We start from the raw sequence: 25218 nt of genomic DNA, 5'->3' as shown, positions 1-25218 counted from the left end.
TCCAGAGAAGAGCAGTGGAGCAGCTCCATGGTCATTCCCAGGAGGAGGTAGGCCCCACAGAAGGAAAAGCCATCTCTCCTTGGCCTGTGGCTTCCTGCCTCCCAGGCACCGGGACACGTGCGGGGTCATCACAACCCAGACGGGTCAGAAACACGGCCTGAGAAGTTGCGCTGCCTGGACGCGTGCGGCACAGAAACTGGTTTTGCTGGTGTTGTCACGGCCTGTGAGGCAGGAGAACAGCTCTCGGTTTTTTAAGAGCACTAAGATTTTCAGACCCAGGCAAGGATGTCCATGATATGAAGAAACACAAGAACACAAAATCTACCCAAATGATGTAAGCAGACCCGTGGAGTAAATCACAACCCAACGGCAGCCTCAGAGCCCGTGTGAGAGGCCCTGCCTTGGGCTTCGGTGCTGAGGGAGGGTCTGTCCTCAACCGCCAGGAAAGTTCTCTGCAAAGGCAACATGGCCACAGGGGATGGAAATTCAGCCTTGTTCATTCTGAGATGACAGCTTCCTCAGTGGATCAGCAATGCGGAACTCCCAGGGAGAATCAGAATCAAACACAGAAATGTTTATGAAAATCAAACTTTCTGCATTATTATTACAGTATTATTACTTATCAGAACACATCAACATGCTGAACAGGGTTGAGTTTAGCATCACATTAGCCCTGTGATTCTAATTTTTTAAGTGTAATGGGAAAATTGATTTTAGATGTATGATTTCAAGTTGAAAACTTCATCAGTTTCTAAAAAGTATTGAAACATTTAAGCAAATGTATGATTCACCATATTTATAGTCAAATATGCTGGATATACAATACTTAGGAAGATCAAGTTAGAATAAAATGCTTTACATTAACTAAGCATATGAAATGGAATAAAAAGCCCACTTAGAGTCTCCTTGAAACTGATTGTTAAAAATTGCAAAATACGTCATTTGCGTTTCCTTATTAATTTTCTGTTTTGATGATCTGTCCATTGGTGTGTGTTTTAAAAAGTCTCCTGCTATTACTGTGCTACCGCCAACTTCTCCACTACGTCTGTTAGTGTTCGTCTTATGTACTGAGGTGTTCCTATGTGAAGTGCACAGATATTCACAATTGTTACGTCTTCCTCTTAGATTGATCCTTTGATCACTATGGAGTGTCTCTCTTTATCTCATCTAATATTTTTTATTTTAAGGTCTATTTTGTCTGATATGAGGATTGCTTCTCCAGCTTTCTTTTGATTTCCAATTGCATGGAATACATTTTTCCATCTTCTCACTTTCAGTCTCTATGTGTCTTTAGGTCTAAAGTCAGCTTCTTATAGACAGCATATATATGGGTCCTGTTTTTTTATCCATTCAGCCAGTCTGTATCTTTTGGTTGGAGCATTTAATGCATCTACATGTAAAGTAACTATTGCTAAATACGCTCCTATTGCCATTTTCTTGCCCTCAGTCAACAAAAGAGTCTGAAATGCAGTACTTGGGTGCAATCTCAAAAACGACAGAATGATCTCTGTTCATTTGTCCAAGGCAAACCATTCAATATCACAGTAATCCAAGTCTATGCCCCAAACATTAATGCCAAAGAAGCTGAAGTTGAATGGGTCTATGAAGACCTACAAGACCTAGAATTAATACCAAAGAAAGATGTCCTTTTCATCATATGAGACTGGAATGCCAAAGTAGGAAGTCAAGAGATCCCTGGAGTAACAGGCAGGTTTGGCCTTGGAGTACAGAATGAAGCAGGACAAAGGCTAACAGAGTTTTGCCAAGAGAACACGCTGGTCACAGCAAACACCCTCTTCCAACACATGAGAAGACTCTACACAAGGACATCACCAGATGGTCAATATCGGAATCAGACTGATTATATTCGTCGCAGCCGAAGATGGAAAAGCTCTACACAGTCAGCAAAAACGAGGCTGAGAGCTGGCTCGGATCATGACTCTTTATGGCCAAATGCAGAATTAAAAGAAGTAAGCAGGGAAAACCACTAGACTATTAAGGTATGACCTAAATCAAATCCCTTACAATCATACAGAGGAAGTGACAAGAGATTCAAGGGATTAGATCTGATAGACAGAGTGCCTGAAGAACTATGGATGGAGGTTCGTGACATTGTACAAAAGGCCAGGATCAAAACCATTTGCAAGAAAAAGAAATGCCAAAAGGCAAAATGGTTGTCTGAGGCGGGCTTACAAATAGCCGAGAGAAGAGAAGCGAAAGTAAAAGGAGAAAAGAAAGCTATATCCCTCTGAATGCAGAGTTGCAAAGAATAGCAAGAAGAGATAGGACAGCCTTCCTAAGTGACCAATCCAAAGAAATAGAGGAAAACAACAGAATGGGAAAGACTAGAGAGCTCTTCAAGAAAATCAGAGATACCAAGGGAACATTTCATGCAAAGACGGTCACAATAAAGGACAGAAACGGTATGGACCTAACAGAAGCAAAGATATTAAGAAGTGGTGGCAAGAATAAACAGAAGAACTATACACAAAAGATCTTATTGACCCAGGTAACCAGTACGGTGTGATCACTTACCTAGAGCCAGACATCCTGGAGTGCGATATCAAGTGGGGCTTAGGAAGAATCACTAATAACAAAGCTAGTGGAGGTGATGGAATTCCAGCTGAGCTATTTCAAATCCTAAAAGAGGATCCTGTGAAAGTGTTGCACTCAATATGCCAGCAAATTTGGAAAACTCAGCAATGGCCACAGGACTGGGAAAGGTCAGTTTTCATTCCAATCCCAAAGAAAGGCAATGCCAAAGAATGCTCAAACTACCACACAATTGCCCTCATCTCACACACTAGAAAGTAATGCTCAAAATTCTCCAAGCCGGGCTTTAACAGTAGTTGAACTGAGAACTCCCAGATGTTCAGGCTGGTTTTAGAAAAGGCAGAGGAACCAGAGATCAAATTGCCAACAAGCATTGGATCATCGAAAAAGCAAGAGAATCCCAGAAAAACATCTACTTCTGCTTTATTGACTATGCCAAAGCCTTTGACTGTGTGGATCACAACAAACTGTGGAACATTCTGAAAGAGATGGGAATACCAGACCACCTTACCTGCCTCCTGAGAAATCTGTATGCAGGTCAAGAAGCAACAGTTAGAACTGGACATGGAACAACGGACTGGTTCAAAATTGGGAAAGGAGTACGTCAAGGCTGTATGTTGTTACCTTGGTTATTTAACTTATATGCAGAGCACGTCATGCAAAATGCTGGGCTGGATGAAGCACCAGCTGGAATAAAGATTGCTGGGAGAAATATCAATAACCTCAGATATGAAGATGACACAACCCTTATGGCAGAAAGCAAAGAGGCAGTAAAGAGTCTCGTGTTGAAAATGAAAGAGGAGAGTGAAAAGTTGGCTTAAAACTCAACATTCAAAAAACAAAGATCATGGCATCTGGTCCCATCACTTCATGGCAAATAGATGGGGAAAAAATGCAAACAGTGACAGACTTTATTTTCTTGGGCTCCAAAATCACTGCAGATGGTGACCAAAGCCATGAAATTAAAAGACTCTTACTCCTTGGAAGAAAAGCTATGACCAACCTAGACAGTGTATCAAAGAGCAAAGACATTACTTTGCCAACAAAGGTCCGTCTGGTCAAGGCTATGTTTTTTCCAGTAGTCATGTATGGATGTGAGAGTTGGAGTATAAAGAAAGCTGAGCACCAAAGAATTGATGCTTTTGAACTGTGGTGTTGGAGAAGACTGTTGAGAGTCCCTTGGACTGCAAGGAGATCCAACCAGTCCATCCTAAAGAAAATCAGTCCTGAATATTCATTGGAAGGACTGATGCTGAAGCTGAAACTCCAATACTTTGGCCACCTGATGTGAAGAACTGACTCATTGGAAAAGACCCTGATGCTGGGAAAGACTGAAAGCAGGAGAAGGGGACAACAGAGGATTAGGTGGTTGGGTGGCATCACAATTCAAGGGACATGAGTTTGAGCAAGCTCTGGGAATTGGTGAAGGACAGGGAAGCGTGGTGTGCTGCAGTCCATGGGGTCACAAAGAGGCAGACACGACTGAGCAATTGAACTGAACTGAACTGAATGCATGTATATGGAATCTAGAAAGATGGTACTGATGAATTTATTTGCAGGGCAGCAATGGAGAAACAGACTCAGAGAACAGACTAATGGACACAGCAGGGGCGGTGGGGAGGAAGGAGAGGGTGAGATGTGAGGAGAGAGTACCATGGAAACTTTCATTACCACAGGTAGAATACATAGTCCATGGGCACTTCCTGTATGACTCAGGGAACTCAAACTCGGCTGCGTAACAACCTAGAGGGGTGGGGCGGGTGGGGAGACGGGAGGGAGTTTCAGAGGGAGGGGACATATGTATACTTATATCTGATTCACGTTGGTATTTGGGAGAAAACAACAAAATTCGGTAAAGCAATTATCCTTCAATTAAAAAACAAGTAAATGTTTTTAGAACTGCAAAATGTATACATATAAATTTTCATCAGCTGAATCTTAAAAATGTTAATATTTTTGCAGTTTTATTGAAAAATAATTGATATACGTCACTATAAAAGTTTAAGGCATACAGAAGAGTGATTTGATTTCCATATGTTATAAAATTATTACCTCAATAACCTTAGTTAATATCCATCATCTCATGTAGATACAATGAGAAAGAGAAAAAAATTCTCTCTCAGGATCTACTGTCTCAAGAGCCTTCTTCAGTTCAGTTCAAGTTCAGTCGCTCAGTCATGTCCAACTGTTTGTGACACCATGGACTGTCCCTGTCCATCACCAACTCCTGGAGTCTGCTCAAACTCACGTCCATTGAGTCGGTGATGCCATCCAACCACCTCATCCTCTGTCGTCCCCTTCTCCTTCCGCCTTCAATCTTTTCCAGCATCAGGGTCTTTTCCAATGAGTCAGTTCTTCACATCAGGTGGCCAAAGGATTGAAGCTTCAGCTTCAGCATCACTCCTTCCAATGAATATTCAGGACTGATTTCCTTTAGGATTGACTGGTGGGATCGCCTTGCAGTTCAAGAGACTCTCAAGCATCTTCTCCAACACCACAGTTTGAAAGCATCAATTCTCCAGCGTTCAGCTTTCTTAATGGCCCAATTCTCACATCTATACATGACTATTGAAAACACCATAGCTTTGACTAGGCAGATCTTTGTCAGCAAAGTAACATCTCTTCTTTCTAATACACTGTCTAGGTTGGTCATAGCTTTTCTTCCAAGGAGTAAGCATCTTTTAATTTCATGGCTGCAGTCACCATCTGCAGTGATTTTGGAGCCCAAGAAAATAAATTCTATCACTGTTGCCATTGTTTCCCCATCTATTTGCCATGAAGTGATGGGACCAGATGCCATGATCTTTGTTTTTTGAATGTTGAGTTTTAAGCCAGCTTTTTCACTCTCCTCTTTCACTTACATCAAGAGGCTCTTCAGTTCTTTTTCACTTTCTGCCATAAGAGTGGTATCATTGGCATATCTGAGGTTATTGATATTTCTCCCAGCAATCTTTATTCCAGCTGGTGCTTCATCCAGCCCAGCATTTTGCATGACGTGCTCTGCATATAAGTTAAATAACCAAGGTAACAACATACAGCCTTGACGTACTCCTTTCCCAATTTTGAACCAGTCCGTTGTTCCATGTCTGGTTCTAACTGTTGCTTCTAGACCTGCATACAGATTTCTCAGGAGGCAGGTAAGGTGGTCTGGTATTCCCATCTCTTTCAGAATGTTCCACAGTTTGTTGTGATCCACACAGTCAAAGGCTTTGGCATAGTCAATAAAGCAGAAGTAGATGTTTTTCTGGAATTCTCTTGCTTTTTTGATGATCCAATGCTTGTTGGCAATTTGATCTCTGGTTCCTCTGCCTTTTCTAAAACCAGCCTGAACATCTGGGAGTTCTCAGTTCAACTACTGTTAAAGCCCGGCTTGGAGAATTTTGAGCATTACTTTCTAGTGTGTGAGATGAGGGCAATTGTGTGGTAGTTTGAGCATTCTTTGGCATCGCCTTTCTTTGGGATTGGAATGAAAACTGACCTTTCCCAGTCCTGTGGCCACTGCTGAGTTTTCCAAATTTTTGTGCAGCACTTTCACAGCATCCTCTTTTAGGATTTGACATGGCTCAGCTGGAATTCCATCACCTCCACTAGCTTTGTTTGTAGCGATGCTTCCTAAAGCCCACTTGACTTCACATTCCAAGATGTCTGGCTTCAGGTGAGTGATCACAGCTTTCTTACAGATCATATACTCATGTGAGCCGAGGTCACCACTCTGTACATCGACTCCCCAGGCCTTATTTATCTCGTGCCTGTAACTGTACTTTACAACAAGAGCAACTCCAGTTCCGCCGCCCCCTCCGGCATCCTGAGAACCAAAGTGTGAGCTCTTTTTCTGAGTCTGGGGTGTGTTTGTTCTTAGATTCCACGTATAAGTTCAGTGTTTGTCTTTCTCTGTCTGATTCGTTTCACTTCACATAATGCTTTCAAGAGTCATCCATTTTGTCACAAATTGAACCTAAAATTTCTTTAAAAAAATTGCAATTTTGGATTCGTCACTTTGACAAAAAGAATCCTGATTTTTAGAAATTAAAAGTTTTCTATGCATAAAATAAACTCTCAAGAGTACCAAAAAACCCTCGTGTATCATGGAGGATTTCCTTTTAAATCAGATAATAAAATAAGAATCATTGCCATAAATCTCACTGAATCTTATTTCAAGAGTTCTGGCTAATGTAACAGAATTTGAGTAAGACATAAGGAAAAGAATAGATAAACTGATTATTTCTGGAAGACACAGACAAAACTCCCAGGAAGCTGGTTGAGAGCAGTTTCTCAAAGGCAACCTAAATGAGAAGGAAACACAAGGAAGAAGGGGTCAGCGCGTATGTGTGGCTTACACAGCAGGAACTCACACAACATGGCAAAGCAGCTGTGCTCCAAGTTAGAATATATACGGGAAGTACACTGTGCATAGAGAGAGAGAGAGAAAGCCAGGCCCCAGGACCGCAGGGTCAGCGCCCCTGGGAAATGGCATCGGGGGTGAGCTCTGGGCCGATGGACCTCAGGGTGTGGGCCCGGCACCAAGACCACAGGAAACCCTGCGGGTGAGTCTGACGCACACTCGTGCTGGGCGGATGCTGGTCAGGAGCATCTCCTTGAACCCCTTCTTGCACGTTTGCAAACCCCACTCCCTACCCCCAGCTTCCAGACAGAAAGTAACACAAAGCCTTGAAAGAAAAATGCAGCACAGAGCAATTATAGGAAGAAAAAAAACAACAGGCACAGAAAAGCAATCTGTAGATACTGTCATCAGAGTGCTGAGAAATGCAGGCCAAAAAAAATCAAAACCTGGCTGCAGGCCACCATCCGTCAGCAAATAGAGACCAGCTCAGCTCCCCTCAGCAAACTGTAGGGGCCAAGCCCAGGCCCAGGACAAGAGCACAAACTCCCCAAAGCTCACGTGGCGCCAGCATGACTGGTCCGAAAGCTAAGGAAACAAAACTCCTCACACACAAACCACGAGGAATGACTCCAAAATGTGTATGGGCCACACCAGTAACACTGCAGGGTCTTATTCACCAGGAACTGGACACACCCAAAGGTCCACGCTCCTCCTGGACAGACATACGAAATGAGGGTTTTTAAAACCGGATTCTCCACAAATCAACTCAGACATTCTCGATAAGTGAAACATCCTCCCAAAAGAATTCTTTGGACTTTAATGACATGATTTCAAAATTATCTAGAAAATTAAATAGGCAAAATATTAAATAAATGTTCAGAAAAGAAAAGAGAGAAGGTCCTGTTTCATGAGACACTGAGATATTACTTTGAGCTCAACTCCTGGACCACAGGCCAGATGGGTTCAAACCCAAACAGAAGCAGCATGGGTAACACGCAAGAGCACGTCAGTTCGTGACAAAGGACGCACAAGCAAATGACGGGCAAGTTATCCACAGAGGAAAGACACTGCTACCCATCTACTAAGCATTGGCCTAAAGGAAACAGCGGTATGGCACAGATGTATGTGTGCTTTTGGCCTTTTCTATAAAAGCAAACTTTGAAATGACGTAAACGGTCAACAGGAGGGAGATGGCTGGTCGGCCCCGTCTTCAGCGCATTCTCAGCTGTCAGGGCGCACAGACGGCCCCTGGGCATCTCGTGCAGCCCTGCCCGAGCCAGCCTGCCCATGATGGCAGCAGAGTGCCCTGTGCCCCCAGGGTAGGACACCAGCTGTGCATTTCAAAAGCCTACACATAGAAAAGGCTCAGAATGAAAAAGCTCAAAACATTAACAGTGGTTATCTTAGGGTGGTGGGACTGTGGGGCATTTTTATTCTTTCCAATAGGAGCATTTTCAAGTGAGAAGATCAATATTTTTATTTACATGGCAAAGAAGAATGTGTACCCTACACTGAAATTGTTTAAAATAATAAACTAACTTTGAGGCACTTTAATTAAAAATGATATATTAACAATAACAGAAGGGTGATTATAGCATACAGCTTTGTATTCAATATGCGTTTTCTGGGTGCCTATGATTCCCAAAGTCCTAGGCTCTAGGAGATGCTGGAGAGCAAGACAGGAGGTCAGCCTGGAGGAGGAAGCAGGACTGGCTTGGAGCTGGACGCCTTCCTTCTGGGTTCACACCCAGCATGGCTCCTGGTAGGAGACACATGCTCGGTGTTAGTGAAGAAGCCCTGAAGTTTCCAAAATGAAACAGCAAAGAAGCCACACACATAACTCATAAAAGAAAACATAATGCAGAAACATGCAAACACGTCCACACCACCAGTCATGGGAACAGAAGATAAAACAGCAGCAAGGCAAGGCCTTACACCCAGTACGTCATCGAGAGGAGTCAGAAACGTCACACTCGTAGTGGCAACGGAGGTGTTAAACTCAAACAGAATTCGTAGGAACGTTGGAGACGGGCATGGCAACCCACTCCAGTTTTCTTGCCTGGAGAACTCCATGGACAGAGGAGCCTGGCAGGCTCCAGTCCATGGGGCACAAAGAGTCAGACACACTTATCAACTAACACACACGTATAGCAGGAATGTAAACTAACGCATCACACTTGTAAAACAAGTTGAAAATAAAATGCCATAAAATGCTTAAACACTTTCAATTAGCCCACTCTGGGAATCTGCCCCATTGAAATAATGAAAAAAAGAAAAGACCAAAGTTGAAAGATCAACATCACAGCATCACACTATTGAGATTACAGAGCTGGACCATAAAGAAGGCTGAGTGCCGAAGAATTGATGCTTTGGAATTGTGCTGGAGAAGACTCTTGAGGGTCTCCTCGACAGCAAGGAGATCAAGCCAGTCAACCCTAAAGGAAATCAACCTGGAATATTCATTGGAAGGACTGATGCTGAGGCTGAAGCTCCAATATTTTGGCCACCTGATGCAAACAGCCGACTCATTGGAAAAGACCCTGATGCTGGGAAAGATTGAGGGCAGGAGAAGGGGGTGAGAGAGGATGAGATGATTGGATGGCATCACCAACTCAATGGACATGAGTTTGAGCAAACTCCTGGAGATAGTGAAGGGCAGGGAAGACTGGCATACGGCAGTCCATGGGTTCACAAAGAGTCAGACATGCCTTAGTGACTGAACAACAACAGCCATCTTTGTGTTCAATGACACTGGAAGCCTAGGTGTTCATCACAAACAACGCATCAGACCTCATGTGTGTGTGAAATAACGTTAAAGGAATAGATGAACTGATGTCTGGGTGAACCTTAGAAATAGCACACTAGGTGAGAGGAGCTAGATGCAGAGGGCGCACAGGGACGGCGCCAAGCCTCGGGCCCGAGCACACACTCACCAGCCTGTCAGGGACGGCGCAGAGCCTCGGGCCGAGCACACACTCACCAGCCAGTCAGGGATGGCGCCGAGCCTCGGGCCGAGCACACACTCACCAGCCTGTCAGGGATGGCGCCGAGCCTCGGGCCCGAGCACACACTCACCAGCCTGTGACCACTGCAGCCCAATCCCCAGGCCACGGCCCTGCACACGGAACGGCTGGGCATGGAGACACACAGGCGTGAGGCACATGCTCAGACACACAGCCCCACAAGCACACACGCAGCCGGTGTGGACGGCAGGAGCCACGGACACGCTGCACCCGACCATCCGCGGGGCCTGGACCAGAAGCACGTGGTGCAGGCACACCGCCAGTCCCCGCCTGGGGCCCCTCACAGGCACCGGGGCAGGGGGCTCCCCCCACGGAGAAGCATGGGACCACTCACTGCAGTGTTGCCCTGGGGCCCCGACCCTGACCCAAGCACCCTCCAGTCCAGATTCTGGGGTCCCCAGCTGGGTCTTTGTAGCTGCATAGTCACCATATTGCCTGTGTTGGGGCACCCTGCCTTTCCACATCTGCTGTATGATGGGGGGTCACCCCTGCCCCTCCACAGGCCAAGCTGGGAGCCCTCCCTGAGGCCCCCAGTCCATCACGTCGGACAAAGCAGCAGAGACGCCCAGGCTGCCAGCCCCACACAATTGCCGTGGACATCTCTCTGACTCTCAAAACAGAGCAGTTTGGACAACAACTCAGCAAGAAGGGTCTGGCATGCGGCCTCCTTGGAATTGTTACTGCTGTCACTGGGAGGGGTGGTGCAGGCCTCCAGGGAAAAGCCAGGAGCACATTGGGGGAGGCCTGCACCTGCTTGCCCCAGCCCTGGCTCACCCTGGGCTGGTACACGGTCCCCAGGTCAGGCCCACGCCCAGGGAGACACAGAGCTATGGGCAGACACGTGGCAAGGCCAGCACCATCTCCAGGAACTTCTTTGTCACTGACTTTCCAGATGCTGATTCTTGCCCAGGAGGCTGAGGCAGTTGCCATGGATACAGCCTCCTGGTCTCAGCCAAAGATGCCTCAGCCTCCGCCATGCTGCCCACTCCAGCCCCATCCTGGGCTGCACATAAAGCACAGGGCCCTGCCCTGGAGGCCCTGAGCCTGCTCCAAAGCCTAGAGCCTCCAGGCAAGGCTGAAGAAGCATCAGCCCTGGCAGGCGCAGGCCCCGAGCCAGAGAATGTGACATCCACAGCTCACTCAAATAAAAACATCACACCTGTCTACCTCAAAGCAAGGACACTCGGAGGTCAGCGCCATTAGTCCCATCATACAGAGGAAGAAACTGAGGTTCAGATGGCACATCCAAGTGTCCAGGCTCACAACCCAAGAAGAGGAGGAGCTGGGGCATGCCCAAAGTACAGGAAAGTCCAGCCAAATGTTCTCACCCACTCCAACCCCTCCTCTAGGGCTAGAGGGCAGGTAGGCACCACACAGAGTGGACATCAGGGGCTCCAGGCCCCCAGCTTCTTTGGGGCATGGTGAGTGACCACTGGACAGATGCTCTCCAGTCCCTCCCTGACCACCACCCATCTGGACATGGCCCCATGTGGACACTGCACCCTTGGACTGGCTGAAGGGTTCTGTCCGGCTTGAAAGAGGCTACTACTTTCGTCACCTGCAGCAAAGCTCTGACCAGGGAGGTCAGCATGACCCAGGAAGCTCACTCACTGCAGCCACGGAAACCTTGGGAGTGGATGCCTTCACGTCACTGTCATCAGACCCTTCATTTCAGGGTAAATAGTACTCCTCCTGCACTCCTAAGGGTCAGGGTGGCTGGTGGTTACGAGCTTGAGCTTTGGCTTAGTCTAGCTGGAATCTGCACTGGTTCCTGCAAAATGTCTGAGCTTCTCTCAGTTTCCAGTCTGTAAAGTAAGAGTGTCCCCTCCTCCCTGTAAAGATGAGGGGCCCTGCCAACGATGGTTGAGCGGGGAACCTGAACTTGTACTCCACGTAGAAGTGACAAAGCAGGAAACCCTGTCTCCTTACTGAGAAGGGTCAGAGACCCAGCTGAAACCGGGTTAATAAGAACCGGAGTCTCAGAAAAACACGTGGAGATGTCCAGATTTCAATCATATCTCATTCATCAAAAAGCCAGGAAGATCTCAAACTGAGTGAAAAAAGACAATCATAGATTGTGACACCTGAGATAACAGAGGTGCTAAAAGTTCCTGACAAAGATTTTGTCGCAGTTACGACAGTCTTCCCACAAACAACCACTAACGTGTTTGAAACAAACAAACAGAAGAAAGTATCCTGAACAATATAAAGAAGAATGAAATGGAAAGTTTATAACGGAAAACTACAGGAGCCGATGTGAAAAGCTAAGAGGATGGGCTCGACTGTAGAAGAGAGGGAACACGGGGAAGAGCCAAGGGGCTGAAGAGCAGGAAGGGCCAAGACCTCAGGCCCAGAGACGGGCGGGGGCGGGGCTCCAGGGCTGTAAAAGCCGATCGGAAGCGCAGGCAAGGGGAGAGAGGAGGAGCCCTCGACAAGCCGTAGTCTTTTAGGAGGCTCTGAAATATCCCCAAAATGAAAGGAACACGGCACAGAGGCACAGAGAGAGCCAAGCTTTTGAAAAAAACGGTGCTAACAGACCTGCTCAAAGCAGGGCTACCACAAGCCTTCAGTTTTAAAAAGCGCACCATCTGCAGTCGAGTGAGCTCAATGAATGACGTGTGCCTGTGTGTACTCAGTGCCGGAGCCACAAAATACGCGAAGTAAAAACCAAGAGAGATGGAAGGAGAAATAGACGAAGGCACTACTGTAAGCGGAGACCTCAGCACCCCCGTGACAGCTGACAGAAACGCAGCAAGCCTACAGAAGGCTTATTAAGCCCGTCAACGGAATCTACTCCACATTCATGGAACATGCCACACAAAAACAGCCAGATACATGTTCTTGCCAAGTGCCATGAAACAGAAACAAAGGTAGACCGTATCTTGAGCCTAAAATAAACCAATTTTAAAATAATCAAAATCACACAGACTGTGTTCTCTGACCACATGGAATCAAGCTAGAAATCAGTAACAGGAAGATACTGGAATATTTCCAAACATTTAGAAAACAAATAACACATTTCTAAACAATCTACAGATCGAAGAAAAGTCTAGAGAAAATTTAAGAACACATGAAACTGAATTAAACTGAAAATACAACATACTGAAATGTGTGAGACACAGCTCAAGTGTGCCGAGAGCGAGTTTAATACACCCTGCACACGCGAGAGGAAAGAAGAAACGTCTCAAGTCACCGATCTGAGCCCGCCACAAGAATGAGGCAAAGAAGAGAAAACAGACTCAGAGCAAACAGAAGCAGGAGACAGCACAGATGAGGGCGGAAGACAGTGCAATTAAAAAATTTAATTATTGAAACTAAGAGTCATCTCCTTGAAAAGATCAGTAAAACTGACAAACTTCTAGCAGGACTAACCCAAACCCCCCAAAAGAGAGAGAGATTGGGAGAGAAGACATAAATTACCAGTGCAAGAAACGAAACAGGGCTGTCACCACAGACGCTGCACACATCATAAGAATAAGGGGCCACTGGGAACAACTCTACACACACGGTTTTGACAATTTAGATTTAATGGACTATGTCCTCAAAAAAATAAAACTACCTCAACTTACCCAATAGGAAATAGATAATTCAAATATCCCTTTAACTATTAAGGAAATTGAATCCATAAGATTAAAACTCCCTAAAGAGAAATCTCCAGGCCAACTGGATTCACTGTAGAATTCTACCAAATATTTAAAGAAGAATTCACAGCACTTTCAGACAATGGCTCCCAGAAAATAGAATGGGGAAGGAACACTTCCAAATCCATTTTTGGAAGCCTGTATTATTCTGATACCAAAGCCATACAAAGACTACCAAAAAAAATAAATAAATAAAAGAACAAAACAAAGAAAAAAAAAACTGACAGATCAATAGCCTTCATGAATACAGATGCAAACATCCTTAAAAACAGTATTAGCAAATGCAATTCAGCAGTATATAAAAGTAATTACATATCATGACCATGTTCATTCCAGGAAGTAAGTCTGGTTCAATACTCAAAAATCAATCATTGTAATTCACCATATTAACAGGCAGAGGAAGAAAAGGTCACATGATCATATCAATGTAGAAAGAACATTTGATAAAATCTGACATTGACAAGTGAAGAACGAAATGGCAACCCACTCCAGTGTTCTTGCCTGGAGAATCCCAGGGACAGGGGAGCCTAGTGGGCTGCCGTCTATGGGGTCGCACAGACTCGGACACGACTTAAGCGACTTAGCAGCAGCCGCAGACATTGACAAGAGGGAAGCTAATTCATGACAAAAACTCTCAGAAAAAAAGGAATAGAGAAGAACTACCTCAACTTAATAAACAGCATCTACAAAAACCTACAGCAAAGTGAAAGTGAAAGTCGCTCAGCTGTGTCCAACTCTTTGCGACCCCATGGACTATACAGTCCATGGAATTCTCCAGGCCAGAACACTGGAGTGGATAGCCTATCCTTTCTCTAGCAGATCCCGACCCAGCAATCGAGCTGGGGTCTCCTGCACTGCAGGCGAATTCTTTACCAGCTGAGCGAGGGGAAACAGGAAGCTACAGCAGACATGGGACTTCACGGGAGGGGCGAGTGCTTCCTCCCTGGAAACAAGGCAAAGGTGTCCACGATCCCATGCAACGCACTGGAAGTCCTAGTTGATGTAATAAGAGGAAAAGGGAATGAGAAAGCAGAAAGAAATAAGACTGTTCCATTTGCAAATGACATACTTGTCTACATAGACAACTCCAAAGAATCTTTAAAAAAAAGAAATCTCCTGAAACTAATAAGCGCATTCAGCAAAGTTACAGAAATAAAGACAAGTGTAATATTAAAAAATGTATTGCCTTTCTACGTAGCAACAGCAATGGATATTTGAACACTGAAATTTTTAATGCTGTACCGTTTGTACACACATAAAAATAAAAGGAAAGCTTTTAGATGTAAATCTAACAAAACATGCACAGCTCTTGAATCCCAAAAACTACAAAATACAGAGGAAAGAAATCAATAAGGTCTACATAAATGAAAAGACATGTCATGTTCATAGCTTGGAAGACTCAACATAGTAAAGACATTAATTCTCTGCAAATTAACAAACCGATTTTATACAACTCCTATGAAGATTTTGTATATATATTGACAAGATTATTCCAAAATTTATATGGAAACGAAGAAACTAGACTAGCTACAACAGTTTCTTAAAAAAGAATAAAGTGGGAGGAATGAGTCTGCCCAATTTTGAGACTTAAATAGTTCTAGTAATCAATACAGTGTAAATCTGGTAGAGAAAAGGACACAGGTCGATGGGACAGAAGCAGACCCGCATACGCACGGCCAGCTGACTTCTGACCGAGGGACAGAATACTTCAGAGGTGGAAACACACGCCACAGCCTTTTCAACAAGCGGTACTGGAGCACCTGGATACCCACATGCAGGCAGAAAACGAACAAAAAACAATCTCAACTGAAAGAAACCTCACTCTTGAAACAAACCCCAACTCAAGAACAGATCCCAGACTTACATGTAAAATACAGAATCATAAAACTTTCATGGAAAAAAGTAGGGGAAAATCTTCATGACGTAGGTCTGGCAAAGAGTTCTTAGACTCAAAACCACAAGCCCTATCTGTAAGAGGGAAACCTGATTAACTGGACTTCATTATGATTTAAGCTTTTGCTCTGCAAAAGTCCCCATCACAAGGATGAAAAAAAATTACCTACAGATTGGGAGAAAATCAACTAGTATCTAACAACCCAATTAGAACCTGAACAGAATACATGAACTGACATTTCACCAAAATGGAGATACAGATGGCAGACAAGCCCATGAAAAGATGTCCAGCATCAGTGGCCATTAGGGGAATGCAAATCAAAGCCACCATGATATATCACTGCATAGCCAGCAGAAAAGCTAAAATGAGAAACAGTGATGACAGCAAATGCTGGTAGGATGTGGAGAAACTAGATCATTCGTACATTGCCGGTGGGAGTGTACAGACGTGCACGCGGCACAGACGCTTCGGACAACAGTCGGGTAATATCTTAAACAACCAGACACGCGCTGCAGTAGGCCCCGGAACTGCACTCCCAGGCGTTCATCCAGGAAACTTGTGTTCACACAAAACCTGTGCACAGACAGGCAGAGCAGTCTTGTGGGTGACCTTCCAAAAGCTAGAAACAAATCGCCTGTCCTTCAACAGGCGAACAGTTAGAGAGACAACCGGCGGTAAAGAGGAAGTGCAGCCGCGTGCAGCTGTGCCTCGGCCAGCCTCAGAGTCCCCGGAACACAGCCAGCCCCAGAGGCGCGCCTCCATTACCAAGGTTTAATGCTCGTGAAGTGACAAAGTGATGGACGTGGGTGCTGGATTATGGTCGTCAGGGATTAGGGGCAGTGAGGCCGGAGGAAAGTGGAAGCAGGTACAGAAGGTCGGGTCCTGGTGGGGACACAGAAGGGCGGGTCCTGACTGTGCCGGGGTCACACTCTGGCTGTGAAACCATGCCACAGCCTCCCTGGACAGCACCCTCAGCACCCTCTGTGCATACTGCAAATCTGTGATGAGCTCAAGATAAGATATTTAATTTTTTACGAGGGGATGTTAATAATAGCATCCAGCTCAGGAAGGTCATGGGACGATCACATTAGAAGAGCAGCCAATACCGAGGAGACTTCATGGAAGAGCCAGCTTCGAGCTTTCATTCTCCCCTCCTGGTCTGCTCACCCTTCTAGCCCCACCCGCTTGGTGTTTCACCAGAGGGCTCTGCACCCACGCTGCCCACTTGCCAGGCCAGGGACCCAAAGAAGCGCAGGAGTGAGCGCACGACCCCAGGGGCCTCACCCCAGGGAAGGAGCCACTCACGGAGACCAAGCCCTGGCCACACAGGGGTCTCGCTCCTGCCCCTGCTGTGCCCCTGCGTCACTGTCTTGCAGGGCTGGACAGTGGAAACACCAGGCCCCAGGACTGATCAGGAGATGGGAAGAAGGACGCTCTCGCTTCCTGCCCATTCCCTGCCCCGACACTGCATTCGCAGAACCAGGGTCCCAGACAGCAGGTGTGGGGAGGGGTCCGCAGGCAGAGAGGGCGGGTGGTGCTGGAGGCCCCCTCGGGGATGCCCACCCTCAGACAGGTGGCTACAGGACACCCAGGACGCCCTCTGACCCCCATGGGCTCAGCGGTGCCCTCCCCCAGCCCCTGCCCCAGTCCAGGCTGTAGCGGGTCCAGGGCAGAGGGCAGCCCTGCCTTCAGCCACCTCAGTCCACAGTCCCTGCCGCCAGACCCCAGAGGATGATGACCGACCGCGAGGAGTGAGAAAGGACCTACGGACAACCAACCTGGGCCCACCACACCACAGACACCGCACACCCCGACTGGAAGCCACGCGGACGCCCGGGATCAGTCACGTGCCTCCTGAGCCCGTGGGGGCTGAGGGGGTCCCCACTCCCCCGCTGGCTTTCAGTCCCGCAACACTCGCTGCACACGGGGAACTGGGGCACCAAGGCTCATCAGAGGAGCCTGGGGTCTGAGCACAGCCTGGTGCAGACTAACCTGTGTCCCCCCAGATTCCTCTGCTGAAGCTCTGACTCCCAGTGGGACTGTATCTGGAGATGGGATTCTTGGGAGGTAAATGGTTGAGCAAGGTCCTACGGATGGGCTTTAATTTAAAGGATTAATTTAACAGAACAGGAAGAGACACCAGAGACCTGTGTCTGCACACACAGAGAAGCGGCCCGGGAAGACACAGTGGGGAGGCAGCTGCCTACCGGCAGGAAGACACCTCCCCAAGGCAACCCTGCGGGCACCTTGATCTTAGACATCCAGCCTCCAAACTGAGACAGCAAACACCTGCTGTTTCAGCCCCTGACCCCCGTCTCAGGCATCTGTGCGGCGCCCAAGCTAAGGGGAAGGTTCTGCAGGGGAAAGTCCATCTGTGGAGCCGGCCAGGAGGGAAGCCCCTGGGACAAGACCAGGGCAGAAAGGCCGCCAGGCAGAGAAACACAGACCCACATCCCATCCCGCTGAAAGCAGCAGCCCCGGGTGCATGGGCTCTTATACTCTGGGAGCAGAGAGGGAGCCACCGGCTGGAGTGATGAGGGCTCCGAGAGGGGCTCCCCAGAGAGGCTGAGACCTGGAGAAAGTGGGGCACAGTGGGGCGGCCAGCCGGGTGAAGACAGGACAGCCAGGGGCCTGTGCAGGCGGCCTGCGGGGGGTCCGCAGGTTCCAGGTCTGTGTGACTCAGACGGGCTGTGGCAGGGAAGGAAGTGGCCCCTCCCAGCGGCTCCCCACCGCTCAGCCAAGAAGGACCTGCTCTCCGGCCTTTTCCCAGTCCAGGCCTAGCAACACAAGAGGACATTAGCAAACATTCTCACCTCCTGTGAATTTGCAGCTCTGGGCTCACCAGCGTGAAATGGAGTAAGGGGAGGCACCTCGAGTTGAACACGAAGGTAGAGTCCAGTGCCCAGCTGCCCCACCCGCCTGAGCAGCTGCAGGAATATCCACCAGCCACAGACAAACACTCCCACTCCCAGGAAGCATGAACTTGACCTCCTGTGACCTCTGCAGGCACACCAGGCACAAGATACGTGGATAGATGAGCAGTTGCTCCCTGCCACCTCTGCAGAGGGTGGGCTTCCCTGGTGGCTCAGATGGCAAAGCGTCTGCCTGCAGTGCAGGAGACCCAGGTTCAATCCCTGGGTCGGGAAGATCCCCTGGAGAAGGAAATGGCAACCCACTCCAGTATTCTTGCTTGGAGAATTTCAAGGACAGAGGAGCCTGGTAGGCTACAGTCCATGGGGTTGCAAAGAGCTGGACACGACTGAGTGACTACCATGCCTCTACAGAGGCACACGGGCTCAGCATGCTTCTGGCACCAGCTGCAACAGCCCCAGGGGGCCCAGCACCCAGGACCCCGCAGTGCAGCACAGCGGAGCTCCGGACCTGAGGCTGGCAGCCTGCAGCCCCTGTCCTGCCAGGATCGCCAGGCCCTTAGAGATGGGCAGAGGGGGCTCTCCTTCAGCACATGGTGTGACATCTGCAGGCAGCAGCCAGGAAGGGCCTGGCTCTGGCTCCCCACAGCCCTCCAGGAGGGTGTGAAGAATCCTAAAGCATAGGAAGAAGGGGGAGGGGAACCAGGAGAAAAGATACTGAGAGGTGAGCAGTGGAATGAGCCGCCCTCAGCGGACACCCAGCGGGGGGGATGCAGACGGAGGGAGGCGGGGAACCCCCTACCCCTGCCCCTGGCGCCAGCGCGGGGCTGGCAGCCCAGTGGGGCCACTGGCAGGAGGCAGGCACCTGGGAGCCAGGCAGACCCAGCGGCCAAGCCTGTTCTGAATTATCAGCGATGCCTCAGGGATGCTGCCTGGGGAGAGTTTAAAGATGCGGGCCCCAACAGCCTCCCTCTGCTGCTCCAAGGGCCACTGGTCAGAACTCAGGCCCCTCCCCATCCCAGCGATTCCCAGCCTCAGGTGGGGATAGAAGAGAAGGTCCAGCATACCCCCAGCCTGAGCAGGCATCGGAGACCCCGTCGGCAGGACCGCATCACGGGACAGAGGAAGAGCCCACACGGGCGCTCCGGCCCCACACGTGAGCTCTAGAGCCCGAGGCCACGAGCCGAGGTCAGTCCACGTCCAGACCCAGTGTCACTGGCCACCCGGGGCTAGGCACGGTGCCCTTGGCTCCCACACGTGGGCACAGGCTCCCTGCTCACCTTGGTCCTCACGTGCTGGACTGCTCCTCGCCCAGGGTAGTATTCCCCAGGGCCCGGCCTCCTGGGACCACATTCCCACGCCCTCTGGCAGCGGCCCCAGCCAGGCCCGTGTTCTGGGGAGGCGGGGCAGGGCGTGGACACAGACATCCCTCCCTAGGCAACGCGGGAGGCTCAGACCAGCGACAGGAGACCCTGAGTTCTAATTACATGTCCTGGAAAGAAATCCCAGCTTAATTTGGAGTAAAATGAGACGCTGTGGTTAGAACTGTCCGCAGGGAGCTACCTGCCCGAGCTGGGACAGACCTCTCCTCTCCCCAAGGGAAGCTCCAGGCTGGGCCATAACTGGCGGGGGACTCTGGGCCCAAGTCTTCATGGTCTGAGAGGACCCTGCCCCGATTCCAAGTTGCAATCAACCCCTTGGGACCAAAGGCTGGTCTAGGGGCTCCCTTGGGGATGGGGAGGGCAAAAGTGCAGGGGTGGGCACAGCAGCAGTTAGGACAGGCAGGCAACACACGTGCCACACTCGGGATGCCAGCAAGTTGCCAAGCAGCAGTGCTTCCCACAGCCCAGCCAGCCCAAGCCCACCACTTCCTCCTGGGCACTGCTCCCCACCGTCAGCACCCCACCCAGGTCAGGCCCTGCACCCAGAGCCCCAAGCGGCCCCCACGGCCTCCCAGCATCTTTGCCTCATGCCCCCTCCCAGGTTCAGGACGCCCAACCCCCTCCCACCTACTGCTCTGCTCAAGGTCCTTCTTAAGGACCTTCCCTGAACCCCACAAAGGGGAACTTCACTCCTGCCACCCAGCTTCCTGCTCATCACTGCACTTCACACCCACGTGGACAGGCTGCTCGTCGCCTGTGTCCCCGGGAAATGCAGCCTCCATGTCCATTGCTGTGTCCCTAGCAACCAGGGCACTTGACAGACACCTTCCACACGAACGAGGGGATGGGCAGCTGGCCAGAGGGTCAACGGGGAGAGAAGGGAAGGTGACCAGCCAGGGGAGCCCAGGAGAGAGCGAGAGGCCGGGCCGCAGCGTCCTCACTCACGCTGCCCACAGGCCCATCCCTCCATTGCACACCACCTGCTTCCCATGCCAGCCTCAGCTGACGGGCACGCAGAGCACTCTCACCCCATCCCTGCTTTCGCATCTGACAACCCAGCGCACACCCTGAGCTCCACCTCTGGTGTACTGAAGTCACAGAGAGGTGAGCATGGACTGCAGGGTCCCGGCTGCCCTCGTCCACCCAGACGTCACTCCAGCGCTCCAGCTGCACCGCCGCTGTCCTGCCTCCAGGGCCAGGCTGTGGCCCCCGCCTGATAAAACCTTCTGCCCCTCCTCTCCCTCCCACCACTGCCCAGTAATCTGCCTGGCTTTGCTGAAAAACTCCCCCGAAGGTGGAAGAGCTGCCCTGGGTGCCCACCACGGGCCCTCCGGGCCTGCAGGAGCCTCCACGCAGGCCATCCGCAAGGACCCTTTCACCCGCAGGCTGCCTGCCGCTGCACTCGGTGGCCCACCCTCCCCGCACCCCCGCTCGAGAAGGACACGCCCTTCCTCCCTAAAACACCGACCCCACCCACCTCACTGGCCAGTCCCAACCTACCAGCTCTGGAGTCCCCAGGCTCACCCACGGACAGCTTCTTCTCTAGATCCTTCCCCTGGGGGTCCTGTCTGATCTTGAGCTCTAAAGGCCATGGAGACACCTGTGTTCTGGTACTGACACCATCAGCCATGACCTCTCACCAAATGTCTAGAGGGCTCAGCCCCTTACTACTGAGCCTACCCCAAGCCGCAGCTGTCCAGACCATGCCGTGTTCTCCTTAACCCCTTTCCTATGTGGGAACATGAAGCCTGTACTGTCAGTGAGGTGTGGTCTCCACAGCACACCCGCCCCCAGGCCCCACGATGTGGCCATGGGCCTGCACCCTCCTCCCCTGCTGAGCCTCTGGGCACCTAGAGGGAACACAGCAGGGCCAGGGAGACCAGGTCCCCTGGGAACACAGCCCGCAGGGCAGGGGCTGGGGGTCTTGCTCACTGCTGTGTCCTCAGCTCCGATTCGGAATAAATAGCAATCAAGGGATGGCCAGTGGGTGGGGCAGCAGCGGACGAGGGCAGCTCAAGTGGCTGTGCAGACAGAAACAATGTGCAGACAGACATGCACAGACAGGACAGCCCCTCCCCCGCTCCGCGGGCAGGACTGGGTGCTGTATCACTCGCCCCCCGCGATGCCAAGGGTGTGCCCAGGCATAGTTCACAGGGGAGTGTAAGAGGTTAAGAGGCTTCCCCGATGCAGGGTAGGGCCAAGTCCCATCCAGGGCACCTCCCACGCCCGGATGCCAGCCCCAGAAGCAGAAGCAAGCCCAGCTGGCCTCGGGGACAAGTCAGGCTTCACCAGGCAACGTGGCCTTCCCTGTTCACCGTGGGGCTTCCAGCCCTCTGAGTACCAATTAAGTAAACCCTAATTAAAAACAACAAAGTAATGAGGAGCAGTGCCCCGTGGCTGCCCACTGGCGCCTCGGCTCAGGAGGGCTAGGGCTCTTCTCTGGATTCCCCAGGCCCAGCACTCACCCCAAAAGCAGACAAGGCCCCCTTCTATCATGCACCACACACACACATACGTACACAGACGTGCATACACAGCTGTGCACATGCACACATACACGTGGGTGCCCAGATGCATGTCTGAACGGACGCACGCGTGCACGGGCATACACACATGTGCACATGCAATGCACGGATGCGTGTGTGCATGAACAGATGCGCGTGTGTGTGTGGGTGCGCACATGCACACGTATACATGTGTGCGTGCACACACATGCAGTCCAGGCATATGTGTGTGCACACATCGCCAGTCCCCGGGTGCTGCAAGCAAGAGCAGTGGAGCAACTCCCCCACGTGACTCTGGGCAGCATGTGAGCCCCCGTGGCACACAGACCACCCTCCCCATCTGGGGGCTTCCCTCCCAACCCAGAACAATCCCTGCGGACAAGGTGCAGAGAGAGGGAGCCTGGAAACCATCAGTGCCAACTCCCAGCCCTCCTCTCACAGACAGTGAGAGCAGAGACTTCATGACCCATACGAGAGGCACAGAACAAACAGAGAAAGGCAAAGGAAGAATCAGAGAGAGAGAGCAAAAGTACTGAGATGGAGAAACATCGAGGGGTGAAGAAATAGAGAAGATGAAGATGAGATAAAAAAGCAGAGATACAGAGAAGCTTAGAAATGGAGAGACAAAGACCAAGAGATTAAGAAAGGGAGAGAGAGAGAGAGGGGAGGGATAGGGGCACACGTGAAGGTGGGAGAGAGGAGATGGAGAAACAGATGGACTCAGGGCAGGATCTCCGAGGCCAGGCTGGGGGCAGGGTTATGGTCTTGGGACCCGTGGGATCCCCCTGCTGGGGCTCCAGGAAGGTGAGCCCAGGAGAGTGGCCAACAGGCAAGAGAAAGCAGCTGTCCTTGGAGGTCTCCCAGCCCTCACGGGGGCACCAGGCTCCCTGAATCTGGAATCAGGATATGTTTGTTGGAAGACTCAGGGGTCCTGCCAAGGGGTTGGTGCGGACCTCCCTGCCATGCTCCCAGCAGCCCAAACAGCACGATGGACAGCATTCCCAGAGCCCGGTCCCACCACCCTCACCAGCTCCCAGGTGGCTCGAGCACAGAGCACCCGAGGTTCAATAGACCATTAATTCAGCAGACACTCCCTGACCCTCCTGGGGGCCTGCCCCGAGCTACGCTCTGGGGACACTCTAAAAAATACGACACCAACATCCTCAGGGACACGGGTCGAGAAGGAGAAAGGCGTAAACAGCCCGTGACATCTGTCGACAGCCCACGCAGTGCCAGTGGACTACAGGGCGTACCCTGCCCGCCGAGGGCCCACACTCGCCTCCACGCCCCATCAGTGGGACCTCCGAGGCTGTCTGGACAAGCCCCCGCGGCCGCCTGCCCTCAGGCAGCAGACGGGTGTGGACGGTGAGCGCCACACAGCAGGATGGCACGCCTCCCAACAAAAGGCTCCCTGCTCCCTTCCCTCCTTGGTCATTAGGGAAAATGGAACAGATTAGAAAGTTGCCCAGCCTATTATATCCAATTTCACTGGTGCCCATCTGATCAGAGTCAGTGACAGGCTGGTGCCACAGGCACAAAGGCCAGGAAGGAGCTGAGGCATGAGGCCCACCAGCCCCTCAGTCATCTCCAGGGAGAGACCCTCTGAAAGTGAGGCACCTCGATTCTGGCCTGTGCTGGGCATGGCACAGGCACCGCTGGAGCCACCAGCAGCACCTCAAGCAGACAGAGAGCCGGCCTCCGAGGATGGGGCAGGGGACTCAGGGGGGCTTGCACTGAGGGTCTTATCTGGAGCCCAGAGGCCATGTAGCCAAGTCTGTTTATCCTCACATGTAGCACAGGAGCCCTGGCCACAGCTACCTGTCCCTTGCAAGGAGAGTTCTGGGCCACTGTGGGGCTCCAAGCCTCCCTGGGACCACAAAGCTCCAGGAGGAGTGGCTGCAGTCCCTGGGGTGGGGCCTCTGGGACCTGGGCTGTGCAAACAGGTTTCTGGAGCAAACTCCAGGCACTTAACCCCCACCCCAGCCAGAGGTGGAGGGCAGCCCAGAGCCGGGGCAATGGCAGCTCAACCTCAGAACAGGGCAGAGGCCCTGAATACCATCAGGCAGGTGGAGAGACTGAGGCCCTGAAGGCAGGGGGCCCTGTGAATGAGGAGGCTTTCTGCCCACTCTCCTCCCCCTCCCCGGCCCAGCCTCAGGCAACTTTCTGGATCTCCTGGATAGCTTGGGAACCACAAACTGATAATTATTAGAGTCTATTTGAGAAGGAAAGTGGGGGATGGGACACTGATTAAGCACCTTCCTGGAAGCAGAAGCTGTGACTACAGAGGCACAGCCTCACCAAAGCACAGCTCCAGGAGCACGTGCCCACGAACGCTTCAGGCAGGAGACTCGGAAGCGCACATGTGCCCGCAGGTCATGGGGTGAAAGAGGCCAGGCTGCAGCCCAGGATTTACAAAATCAGGCCCAGTGCCCTTCCTGCCCTGTGGACCTGACCACAGCACCAGCAGCTCTGCAAGCAAGCTCTGCCGAGGACAAATCTCCTCGACGTCACCTCAGCCAAGATCACAGCCCAGGCTCTTCCCGGGAAAGAACAATGCCTGTCCACCAGCACCCACCCATGAGGACCACCAAGAAGCACCGGCCCCCAGCGTGGACACTGCTGCCCGAGCCCGCTCCGTGCACAGGGCACCCCGGGCCCAGCACCTACCCCGTGAGGACCCCAGCGTGGACACTGCTGCCCGAGCCCGCTCCGTGCACAGGGCACCCGGGCCCAGCACCTACCCCGTGAGGACCACCACGAAGTCCATGACGTTCCAGCCATTCCGCAGGTAGGAGCCCTTGTGCAAGACAAAGCCCAGCGCGATGATCTTGATCCCAGCCTCGAAGCAGAAGATGCCGATGAAGTAGGGCTCCGTGTCGTCCTGAGGAGAAGTGCAGAGCAGGGTCACCGCCGCCCGGACACGGCCGGTGAGGACCCCCAGCCCTGCCACAACACCCCCGACGGCCCTTTCAGCATGGGCCTTGGAGCTCTCCGCCAGGCTCCCCCGAC

At 51.0% G+C, this 25218-nt stretch overlaps 1 protein-coding gene across 3 annotated transcripts in view; it reads right to left on the bottom strand.

Annotated features, from left to right (window-relative positions):
- CACNA1B (calcium voltage-gated channel subunit alpha1 B) overlaps window positions 1-25218 on the bottom strand; it is a 214956-nt gene that overhangs the window by 185036 nt on the left and 4702 nt on the right. For all 3 annotated transcript variants that reach the window (XM_061434350.1, XM_061434349.1, XM_061434348.1), the window contains one exon: window positions 24951-25090. In XM_061434350.1, the coding sequence (XP_061290334.1) occupies window positions 24951-25090 (140 nt within the window). The remainder of the gene's footprint in view (window positions 1-24950; window positions 25091-25218) is intronic.

The sequence above is a fragment of the Bos javanicus genome, chromosome 11, assembly GCF_032452875.1.
Source record: "Bos javanicus breed banteng chromosome 11, ARS-OSU_banteng_1.0, whole genome shotgun sequence".
In the NCBI taxonomy this organism is placed as follows: domain Eukaryota; kingdom Metazoa; phylum Chordata; class Mammalia; order Artiodactyla; family Bovidae; genus Bos; species Bos javanicus.
This window is presented reverse-complemented; position numbering and strand designations above follow the sequence as displayed.